This window comes from Eretmochelys imbricata, chromosome 8 (assembly GCF_965152235.1).
Source record: "Eretmochelys imbricata isolate rEreImb1 chromosome 8, rEreImb1.hap1, whole genome shotgun sequence".
Classification (NCBI taxonomy): domain Eukaryota; kingdom Metazoa; phylum Chordata; order Testudines; family Cheloniidae; genus Eretmochelys; species Eretmochelys imbricata.
Window position 1 is genome coordinate 20486597 of NC_135579.1, and position 12593 is coordinate 20499189.

The window sequence follows — 12593 nt, forward strand, 5'->3', positions numbered from 1 at the left end:
TTTCCCCTCCTCCCCCATACGCTGCCCCGTTGGCTGGACTGGAGCCACCCCCCTCCCCCAAATATGGAAGTCAAACTACGCCTGTGCTTGCTAGCTACATCTCCTCAGGTTTCTGTTTCCTGAACATCCCGGAACTTTCTACCTGGGGCAGCCTCAACAACCCTCTCTCAGCCACACCCCTGCCCTGTCTTTTCAGTTAGAATCTCCTGATTCCTCTCAGGTCTCAGTCTCATCTTGTAGTAAGGGCTGACTTAGCCCCAGACTCTTCAGCCCAATCACAAGCCACCCTGTTACACTGAGGAAAGACAATGCTTTTGGATAGATAGGCCTCCATAGCCAGGGCCAAAGGAGTGGGTTAAACTCTAGGGAGCTTTTCTATTTAGCTTTTGCTCAGGTTAACTGGCTTCAATTTCTTATCAGAAACACTGTTTCTTGAAGAAAAAGCTTGACTACAGTAAGTCATGCTGCCAGCTTACAGTGACTGATACACATCTTGTGGCAGACAGTCTAAATTACAGGAGTGCATCTGACCCATTTCTATTACATATATCTCTTTATTTTTGTAATGCTAAGTGCCCACCATAGTACCTAGGTGCCATGTACAGTGCATAAGTAAATCACATTTTATGTCCCCAAAAGGATTTAATTTTCACTGTCTTGAGTGTCATTGTTCTAGTCATAGCCTTTGGGGAAGCCAAAGCTGAGCTGTTCCATAGGTTTGCTACTGCGGAAAGGCCTCCTCTAATTATCACCTAAATTGTGATGATTTGGAATATAATGACTTCATTCCATACTTCTGGAGAGCATTACATTCCACCTTAATATTACATCAATAATATTCTTATTGTATAGTTTGTAGTCCATTAGTGGTCTGGCACCATTCTTGATGGTCTGCAGAATAAAAGTTCTTGGAAATCAAGCAGTGAGGGAATGGCATAACAGGAGAAGACTTGGGGCAAAGGGCAGATCATGCGCTAGCTCACTCTCTCTCAAAGGGTCTAGTTCATGGCTGCCGTATGACCATTTTGCACTAGTATAAATCCCCCTGCTTCTGGGGACTACAAATCTAATACTGATTTACAGAGGGAGGGCAACTATTTTCACAGTAAAAAAAGAACAGAAACTTTTTTTAAAAATGAAAGCTAATGTCATGGAAAGGGCTCATAATTGTAGAGTCGGCCATTTTTTTATTCCTATGATATTCTAGTTGCCTACTTCTGGGATTTATAACTCAGTAATATTAAGTCACAAAGCCAACAGAGAAACAGGAAAAGATGCATTTAACAATGGATTTTTACTAAATTGCTACATTTTCAATCTCCATCAGGAAAGTCTGAACTCCTTATAAAACAGAAGTTATTGAATCCCACAGTGCCCTGCGGAGGCCATTTCTTTTATAAGAAACATTTATCTTCTGTACTGAGAGGGCAAAGCAGATAAACCACAAACTTCCTGCAGGGACAGTTGCACTCCATCATTACTTACAGCATGGCTCTACTGTCTGCTCAGCATTCCACTATCTCAGAGATTAAGAGCGATCTATTTTTATACTGCTCTCACATTAGGAAGGAAATATTGAATCAGCTGTAACGTTTGACCACCTGCAGACACTGTGCTTTTAGAACACGAGACCATTTCTCCCAAAGCAAGTCAAATCAATAAAGCAAAACTGCTACAGCTGGTCCAGAAATTTAGCAGGCTGGAAGGGAGAATTCTTTTGACTTCCTTAAATGTGTATAAGATGGTAATGCATTACTAATTCAGAAGTCAGACACTCTGCAGCACAGAGGATCAACTAGAACATACTATATTTAAGCAGTGCTTTTCAATGTCAAGGACAGAGACCACTTTCATTTAGTTGTGATGTTGTATACATTTTTGATGCTTCTACATACAGAATACAATAGTTCATGCTTTCCTTTACTGCCCAAAAGAACCAAACCTCAATCTGCTCATGAGAACTCCTTTCATAAAACATATAAAAGCAGCCTTATGGTACTTTTAACTATTTACTGTATAAAAAAAATACATCTAATTGTGATGAAAATGAAGAATTTTCTCCTCTATTCAGGAATGGAACATTCTTACCATCACTTTGTTCTAAACTTTGGGTTCCCTAGGATGCAGTTATAGTTGGGAAGCTTCAAGTCAACTACCCCAGTAAGGAATAACATAAAAAACCATACACTAGATAGATGGATGGTGTATAAATGCCTGGATAAGATACAGAAAGGATCTGACTGGATGAAAAACAGTTCATGATTCCCCTCTTAAGAAAGGCTCATTATATGTGCACACACTACTGCCCTCTGCTGGATGTAACAGGAGAGCTGCTGGCATAGTTATCACTTCTTTTTCTCCCTATGAAGGACTGGCAACAGCTCTTTCAACTCATCACCTAGAGGCCTCTATTTTTGGAGCTGCTGATGAAAGATTATAGCTCCTATACCCTGTTGGCAGTACCTGCTCACCATGGCAACTGTGTATAGGCATTGGCTTAAATCATAAAAATATACTTTGGTCCATCCTCATTACATCCTACTTCTTAACAAACTCAAACCCATGTCGACAGTTGGCAAAAAGGGGGAATTATGCCACCTGATAAGATCTAATAAGGGAATTTTACAAGACAGGACCACCTTGAGGAGTTAGTGCCACTTCCTCTTTCCCAAATGGAACCTAACCTTTAAAGGGATGTCATGCTGGATTTAGCCAAAAATCTGATATCCTCTAAAATACTGAAATGTAACTGGAAGTATCATCTGGATTCTATTTAGAAGGGCCTTGGTTTTTATTTAACTTAACTTCTAAACAACTGATTTTTTTTTATAATAGCCACCAGTTTTAGACACCCCCGCACAAACCCAGCATTTCAGGTGTTCCTACTGGTGCTAAGGCAGCAGTTAAATATTTTTCCTAGAGCTACACAGACATCAGTTGAAGGTTCAGCTCACAGTTCTTTCGGTATAAGAAGGTGCTACACAGAGTACTGCATATTGATAATGGTGCTGTTAAACCAAACAAACACGTTTATGGTTATTTCATTCAAAACACAGGGGAGGGGAAGGCAACTCAAGTTTGCCAATCAAAAAAGGTCAAACTATAGGAGGAAGGAAGAAACATTAAGGAAGAAACATTTGAAAATGTACAAGTTGCCAGCACTCTGAAGATGTAAATATTAAGAGGAAATGTATAAAGGGAACGAAGACAAAAGACTACAGAAAAATTTCCTTGACAATGTGCTTTTAATAAAATATTGCACCAGTAAGAAGAGCTATAATAGAGACTTGTTTGTGCTTTGGTCTTTTGATCAATACAAAATTCTTTTTCAAATTTCAAGAGATGTAATGATGACCAAAGATCTACTCCAAGCGATCTCTAGGGTTCATGTTAAGAAATGTATAATTTTTTGCTATGGTTTTTCTAAGTTCTTTTTGTATCCCCAACTGAAATCCCTTTTCTGTAACTTCACAGTACTCCTTAGGAATTGATCATATGAAATACATTCCTATGCCTCTTACACTAACAGTATGGCAGGAATTCTCTATCCAGCAGTGAGGAAACGTCAGCATCACAAAGCTGTGCTGAATCAAGGCAAATGGGCCTTTCTACTCAAATATCACCTGGAGTCCTCCAAGTGCAGACCTGAAGGGAAGCCACAGAAATATCTGAACTACATTCTCAAAGAACACAGTAACTTTGGCCTCAAGAAGGCACAAGATGTATTTCCCATATTGTAAGACTACATTTGGAACTCGCCTTGTGAAAAGGTGGCATGACAGTTTTCATTCTAAAGCTACTCATTTAATTTCATTCCTGCAGCAGCCATCTTTGTAAGTCAAAGGCAGATTCAATTTTAAAGTAAGACAGACCTTGTATATACAATTCGGTTCCTTCAATACAGGTGTAATTCCTCCTTTTAAATAAGACTCAATTTACGCAGACACTATAAATAGTTTATTAAAGGAATGTATCTAAGTTTGGGTTTTTTTATTTGCTTCCATCCTCTTTTCTCTCCTCACATTCCTCATCATCTTACATGCAGCTGATAAGGCACCTCCTGATCAGACCGTTAAGTAACAGGTCATTTCATGCTGAGCTGGGAGAAGGGTTGAAAATTAAGACTAGCACCTGCCATGATCACCAACTGCTTCTCTGTTTCCCCAACCCAGCAGAGAAAAGGGTGTTACTTCTGTCCACCTCATTCTTTCTGCTCCGGCCCCTATCTGTGCGAGCAAGCTTGCTTGATATCTTAGCCAGGTATTGTACTCCATTTATACCATATAAAGACCTGTCTGCTCTAACCCTCTTTCAGCTAGAACAGTGCTGGAAACCAGTTACACCGACCCTTATTATTATTACCCCATCTCTCTTTCTGGTCTTTCATAATATTTGGTGGTCCATGTGCTTTGGAATTTTACAAAAATGGAAAGAGTCTCTTTTTTAGGATGTAGAGCACAGTGGCCAAAAATAAGGCCAGGGCGAGAAAAATGAGCAGCTTATCCGTCAGTTCTCTGCGGTTGTACTTTGTAATGAGCTTTCGCCCCAACTGTATTGTCCCCGACATGGACTTAAATTCGTCATTCGCATCCAGGATGGTTCGTGAAGAATTGGCTGAAATGAGAAAGTGTAAAGTTTCAGCTGAGTGTGCTTCAAAGCATCTTACAATGGAAACATGCATAAAGGAAACTACATATAGTTTCACCCCCACGGGTTAGTCTGACTAGCGGTAACATCAATGCAGATCATGTTCCTGCAGAATCTTTCACCACACAGGAGCCCTAATATGCCTTGGAAAAAAACACAAAGCAAAAGAAACTAGGAGGGCTGGATGGTTTGCAGATCTGGTAACAGGATACAGGACCATTCATGCTTAGATTACTGGATCATCAAATCTAGTTCAGGTCACTTGTGAACAGAAGTCATTGCCTTTTGAGGTCTGTGTGAAACAAGTTTGGTGGATTCAGCTCCATTCTTACTAGAGAGAAACTGCCATCACAACTGGCACCATTACTGGCAACTTCAGTGTAGGCCAGCATCTGAGTATGGTCATGGAAACTGAAGTGCTCTCTCACCACTAGAAGTGTCCCTCTGAGCCAGGACAGTAATTCGATGAAAGTCAGGAAGAGTGATGAAGCAGTCAGGGCCTCAACAGATCCCTTAATGGTTCACTTCCAAACATTTTAACATTTGGCTTTCTTTTTTAAAAATGTACAATTTCTCTGTAAAAATTCTAATCTTAGGGTGAGGGTATTAGCTGGACTCCATTGAACAAAGAGTTTGTTTGAGAATATAACAAAATAATGACATGGCATACAGGGGCTTTTTAGTTTGTGTTTTTGCAAAACAATTCTCTCTTCAGATTACTAAATAATGAAAAGCAGAAGCCCGAGTCTCCATTTTCTTGCACAATCCACATCCTGTAACTGAGAAAATGCAGCTGAATTTGTACAGAGCTAAATGAATAAAGAAAGGTCAAACTTCAAATGTGCTGTTCACTCATATGAGCATGCAATATCTTATGAAAGAAATATTATCATAATCCATCATATCACAAACTCTGATGTCCCATCCTTAAAGAAAGGTCCTTTATCCAAGTGGCAAAGGGAAAATAGTTGTTGTTTCCCATGGTTAGTGACAAAGCATGGCTTCCTTGCTCCACAATCAAATACTGGAAAAAGGACTGTTATTTTTTAGATGTTAAAATTCTAACTACAGACTCAAAATCCACAGCTGGTTTTCTCACAGCAGACAATCTTTGATAGCTCCTCCCATGACAAACTGTAAGCACTATTCAGCCAGAAAATGGGTGACAGAGTGACTGCCAAATCTGTCTTATTTAAAAGGAAAAGAAACATACTTTTTCTGCGTGCAGGAACTGTGCACAGCTGCCATCTCCAGATGGGGGTAGATAGTGAGGGAGAGAAAGTTGCATTATCTAACCTATCCTTTAAATCCGACTCTCTTTCTTTCTCTCTCCAAGCACAGCAAATATAAGAGGCCCAGCTGGCACACATCCGACTTCTAAATGGTTCATGAATCACCAATTTTGACAGCCCACTTGATTTATTGTTCTAGGATTTAAAGGAAAGAGCTGGCCAAGTCCTGGGTTCCTAGTCCTAGATGCATTACTGACACAGCATGTGACCTTGGGTACAAATCACTTGATCTCGTCCTGCCTTAGTCAACCCAGCTGGAGGGCTGGGTAAAAGCAATCTTCTTGTATCCATGTTAAACTTCCTTCTGTGTGTATGTGTCTCTATTTATACAGACACACCCACACATCATATTTTTGTATTTCTTTGATATGACACCATGTATGCTAGGAAAACAGTATAAAATAATGGCAAACAAACTGTCCCTGACATTGTTGCTTTGCCATCAAATTTGCTGTGGAATGTCAGTGATCTCATATCACAGAAAAGACTTTACACAGAACCAAGAGTCTCCAATCAGCTTCTTCCTCTTTCTTCTTTTTCTTAGACGATTTTACAAAACTTGCCACCAGTCAGGAGGATGGTCTGAAATATAACTCCAAGCCACAGCCAGTTGTTATTCTCTGTTTTGTATGAAAATGTTAGTTCTGGTGACAGGTACTGACTGAAAGTCCTGCAACAGAAGTCGTCTATGTATCTGCAAAATAAGTTCATCATGGGCAGCGCAGTGCAAGTTTCCACTGCACCCTGCCAATTTTCCTCACTCTATCCTGGAAGAGTCACCTCTAGGAATAGAGCATCATTCTCCTTTAAAACAGGTCTGAACCCAGGTCTCCAGAGGCAAAAGACTAGTGCAATAATCCTATACATAAGAACAGTCATACTGGGTCAGACCAAATGTCCATCTAGCCCAGTATCCTGTCTTCCAACAGTGGCCAATGCCAGTTGCTGAAGAGGGAATGAACAGAACAGGCAATCATCAACTCATCCATCCCGTTGTCCACTCCAAGCTTCTGGCAATCAGAGGCTAGGGACACCCAGAGCATGGAATCACATCCCTGACCACCCTGGCTAACAGCCATTGATAGACCTATCCTCCACAAACTTATCTAATTCTTTTTTGAACTCTGTGATAGTTTTGGCCTTCATAACATCCCCTGGCAATGAGTTCCACAGACTGACTGTGTGTTGTGTGAAGAAGTACTTCCTTTTGGTTGTTTTAAACCTGCTGCCTATTAATTTCAATCAAATTTTTATAATCCATAACCAAAGACTTGGGTTGCATCTGTACCTAGCGTATGCATGGTCTCCTCACTCTGCTGGACCTGCTGAGACATCATTCTGCTAATGCCCATCAGGTTCTCTGTAATTTTACTTGCATTCTCTGCCAGGCTTTCCTTTGTGGTTTTTCTGAAGGAAGAAAGGAAAAATAAAATGGCAAGGAATAAAATCACATCTCTGGGGTGTTTGATGCTTGCTGCTTCTCATAGTAATAGGGTGTTTAGAGCTGGAATTTGGCACCATCCATAGTCGCCTTCAGATGTACAAAGCACATAAACACATTATTTTAATGTGCTCATTCAAATGAGGTAGTTGATTTGAATGTGCACCCAAAATCCTCACTAAAGCCCAAAGTCACTGAATTTTAGAGCAGCAGCCCCTGAGACAGTTACTAGGCAGTGACTGAGAGAAGGGGTCCAAGTGTCATCAGATGCTGATCCACAAATATACTATTTCATGACACAATATGGAAACAGTGATTAAAGCCACTGCTTTGTTACCTTTTATACCCAGTTTGATGTTCCTCGCCGATTAAATAAGACAAGTGTTTAATTCACAAATTACATAAAACAATCCAATTCTTGGTGTGAAATAATGATATCAGGCAGATTTGTAACTTGTACTTTATGTCTATGATACACTTGATGTAAACCACACAAACTTTGGAGCAGTCTAACAGTTTCCCCCTTCCTAACAAAAGTGGGAGAATGTACAGTTTAACTGAATATAACAAATCAACCACACCTTTATTTACACAGAAGGTAATAGGTGTCAATAAAAGGACCCACTTTCTAAATGGAACCATGTAGTTTACAGTACACACACAATGTATTACTATTTCTTTTTAGAATAACTGGATACAGCATCTATTGTTTAAATTCTCTAATTACAAAGGAAAGATTTAGTACCTTTGTCTTAATGGGTCTCCTCTTTGCAGCAGTTCATCTTTCTCAGAGTTGTCTATAGCAATTTTGCAAGCTAGATTTGCCTTTCTCCAAGCTGTCTGATTACTGAAATCACAAGTGTACAATGTTTTAGAATGATGGCGACAGTTCGCAAAGCTAGAAAGATTTTCAGGTGCCAGCCAGATACAAGGCAGTTGGGCACAAATAAATACCACACCCCAACAACATCCCACCTGCTTATCAGTAACAATCAACATGTAAAATATATTATGTGAACTACTTCTACATAAAAGCAACGAGCAGTCGTTGTGGCACCTTAGAGACTAACAAATTTATTTGGGCATAAGCTTTCGTGGGCTAGAACCCAATTCATCAGATGCATGAAGTAGGTTCTAGCCCACGAAAGCTGATGCCCAAATAAATTTGTCAGTCTCTAAGGTGCCACAAGGACTCCTCGTTGTTTTTGCTGATACAGACTAACACGGCTACCACTCTGAAATCTACTTCTGCATCATGCTAAGAGTAGAAATATCCCATTCCCTCATACATTTCTCCTCTTCTGTATGTTTAGAGAGCAAGGCAAGGAAGAATATCGTGCAAGCTGTTGAAAATCTAATTACATTCCATCCCTGTTCTGAGTGTCATCAAGAATAACTATTCAAACAATTCTATTTGACAGAAAGATAATATATATATATAAAACACAACTCGGAGATTAGAACAAGAGACTGTGCTTCAGGAGATCTGAATTCTATTTTTGACTCTATCATTGATTTACTCGGTGACCTTGTGCAAGTCACTTCCCCTAGGTGTGGTTTTCAAACTTTTTTTCTGGCACCCCAGTTGAAGAAAATTGTTGATTCCCGCGACCCAACAGAGCTGGGGATGAGGGGTTTGAGGTGTGGGAGGGGGCTCTGGGCAGGGGCAGGGGTTTGGGGTGTGGGAGGGGGTCAGGGCTCTGGGCTGGGGGTGCCGGGTCTGGGGTGGGGCTGTGGATGAGGGGTGGGGCTCAGGGTTGGGGTGCGGGTTTACCTCTGGTGGCTCCCGGTCAGTGGCGCAGCCAGGATGCAGAGGCAGGCTTCCCACCTGTCCTGGCACCGCAGACTGTGCTGTGCCCTGGAAGCGGCCAGCAGCAGGTCCAGCTCCTAAGCAGAGGTGTGCAAGCAGTTCCTGGCCAATGGGAGTGCGGAGCTAGTGCTCGGCATGGGGGCAGTGCGCGGAGCCCCGTGGCCTCCCACCTCGGAGCCGGACCTGCTGCTGGCCGCTTCTGGGGCGCAGCGTGGTGTCAGAAGAGGTAGGGACTAGCCTGTCTTAGCAGGGCAGCACCACTGACGGGACTTTCAATGGCCCAGTCAGCAGTGCTGACCAGAACTGCCACGACCCAATGCCTTACATTCCATGACCCAGTACTGGGTCACGACCCACAGTTTGAAAACCACTGACCTAGGTGACCCCATCTGTAATATGAGGGTAATGAAGCTAACCCACTTTTGTAAAGTGCTTTGAGATCCTAAGTGTGTACGATTAAATGAAGAGTCCGTACATACTGTCACCATCTTTACCTACCTGAGCATTTGTTTTTTATGGTTCTCTACTTCTTGGAGTAAAGCTTGTTTCTCTGATTCTTTATCTCGTTCCTTAGCCATCTGCTCAAGCTCCTTCAATATAAAAGCAGACATACTAAAATCTGAGCATAAGCTGTCACCATCTACAATCATTACTTTTTTCTCCACCAGAGAGGATAACTAACTTGATACTGCTGATACCCTTGGTTTGGATCTAGATTAGTTTAGAATGACTAGTCATGTGCATCTTAACCAGTTGGCTCTTGAACGACCCCAATAACAAGACAAGAATCAACATACTTTCACATCAGCCAGAGAACACAGAGCAATAAGTAGACTGGCAGGTTAACTTCACTGCTGCTTTTCAGCAGACTATTGGCAACAATGGAAGTGACAAGAATCATGCCAGTTTTCCTCTTCTGATTTTAGAGAAAGCTATGAGTATCAGCCCATTTGGAAGGTTACCACTGTAACTAGTGTTTAGGAATTTAATTTTTCTTTTAAAAGTAAATTTAATTTCTGCAGAACTTGTCATCTTAGACTCCATCAATTGCGAAGGAAGGTATACTTGCAAGACACATATTTGTGGGATGAGACCCCAGAATTAACGATTTTTACTTATTATGCTCAATACATAAACAATTAGAAATTCTCAATATTACGGTTTATAAATGGCTCCAAGATACTAGTACTGCAGTGTCACCCTGATACATTTTAACCTTCATTCTTCCTAACACACAGGCAAATAAAACTTCTGTTTCTCTAGAAAACCCAGGCAAACCCTATTACGAAGCACCATTAACACTGTTACTGTTACCTGCCAGCATCTCATTTTTGTCGTTATGTTATGCCTCACCTGTATTCTGAGACGTAAATGTTGAAACTTTTCCTTTACTCTGGCATTTAATTCTGTAAGCACACTTAAGGGCCCTTGACAATCACTGATATCCTAAAAAAAATAACAGACAGGTTAGAAGCCATTGATGGGTAATGTAATTTAATTTGCTTATTAATTTATTTAATTAATTTTTGAGAAGGGTGTCTGCTGAATGGCATACAGGCAGAAATGTAGGACTTTTCAACTTGTGGGGAATGTGAATGTTTGCAATGTGATTAAAGATGAAGAAGGGGATTCCTCTTTGGGGTTGATGTGAACATTATCAGTATTATGTTTTTGTTTTGTTTTTCACCAGGGACACAGGGCCCATTGCACTAGGCACTGCACAAACACACAGGCAGTGGTTTTGAAATGCTCTATTAACCTTTTAGTGGGGCAGAACTGGCACAGTTTGGGAAAATCAGTTAGCCTGGGCACATCTGAGGACCAGGCACCAGAGAATTAAACTAACATTTCTACTTCCCTTCCACATAAGACCTGCAGGCTCCTAAATGCCAGCTCTCCAAAGCCTCCAAGGGACATGACCATGGCAGAGAGGTTCACAGAGACATGCGCTCATGTATCTGTTTGCAAAGACCCTAGGTGGTGGGCGGGGAAGGATCAAGTCCTTGGGAGAGGTGTCTGGACTGGGAAGAGGTGGCTGGACTGGGAAGAGGTCAGGGCACTGCGCCAAGTCCCCAGAGGCGACACACCCGCCCTGGATGTGGCAGGAGGGCAGCGGGCTGAGCTCAGCTGCCAGCAATGAGCCATCCACCTACTGGAGGGGTGTGGTGGGAGGGCCGGGCGCGGAGCGAACTCCCCAGCGGTGACCCCCCCGGCTGGGGCGGGAGGGCCGGGCGCTGGACCCAGCTGCCCCCGGGTGACCCCCCCCCCCACAGACCGACCCATCTGCCCCGGGGTGGGGGCGCGGTGGCGGGAGAGTAGGGAGCCGGACTGGGCAGGGGCCAGGGGGCGCTGGCCCCTCTTCAGGAAGGTATCGGGCGGGGTGGAGGGGTTGGTGTCTGAGGGGGCGCAGGAAATGGGCCCGGGGGCTGCGGATGACGGTACCTGCACCGCCGCTTTAATCTCCAAGTCGAATTTGACAATCTCCTGGTTACAGACCCGCACGGGCACGTCCCCGGCCGCCGCCATCTTGCGAACTACGGGGAGGTAGAGGGATCAAAATCAAAACGCAACCCCCGCCCTCTAGTGGCCGCGCCCTGTCGGCCCAGGGCATGGGAAGCGAATACAGAGCCTGCTTCCCTGGTCCCAGGTCGGGACCTGCCTGTGACCGCTGCCCCAAGGTTGTGGGCGGCAGGAGCAGGGCCCAGGGGGCGGTGCCACTTTGTGTCCAGACACTGAAGTTTCAAAATCTTGATATTGCCACTTCCAGGCCAGTCATGAGTCAGATGCCGCCCCCCACAAAAAAAAGAGTCAGGGGCTTGGCTTCAAAAACAGGCACTTAAAAAAAGGGAAAAAAAAGGTAGGTTCTTGCTTGCGTATTTATACCTGTCTCTGAAAATTTCCACTATGTGCCTCTGACCAAGTGGGTATCGACCCCCACAAGCTTATGCTCCAAGACGTCTGTTTGTCTACAAGGTGCCACAGGACTTTGTGCCGCTTTGTTCTTTTTCTGTGACTAAGTTCAAGCTTTTTTTTCCTCAACAACCATGAGCACTTGAACCAGACTTGTTTTTTAAATTAAAGCGAGCATGCTCACGCAGCCTGCCCCTGCCAGCAACTGAAGAACAACAACTGATTGCAAGACTCATGATAAAGCTCCAGCATTGTGGCAGGGGTTTTTCTACATTAGTCCTTCAGAAGGGCTAACAGAATCTTGTGAATCATTAAGAAAGGGCTAGACACAGTGATGAGCTGCCAAAATCTTAACCGGTTCCCTCCTCACCCCACAAGGGGGTTGTTGCCCACTCCCGCCCCCTGGGGACTTCTGCCCCATCCAATCCCCCGCATTCCTTGATGCCCTCCTCCCGTCCCCTGACTGCCCCCAGAACTGGGCAGGAGGGTCTCG

The 12593-nt window shown here is 43.1% G+C and overlaps 1 protein-coding gene across 1 annotated transcript; it reads right to left on the reverse strand.

Moving 5' to 3' along the window:
• Nucleotides 1-3226: 3226 nt before the first annotated feature.
• Nucleotides 3227-11774, reverse strand: BNIP1 (BCL2 interacting protein 1). The gene is made up of 6 exons (XM_077824851.1): nt 11633-11774; nt 10544-10636; nt 9689-9780; nt 8126-8227; nt 7228-7346; nt 3227-4614 (listed from the first exon to the last, which is right to left on the reverse strand). Exons 1-6 carry the CDS (start codon nt 11714-11716, stop codon nt 4418-4420), a joined length of 687 nt encoding a protein of 228 aa, XP_077680977.1. The 5' UTR covers nt 11717-11774; the 3' UTR covers nt 3227-4417.
• Nucleotides 11775-12593: the final 819 nt, after the last annotated feature.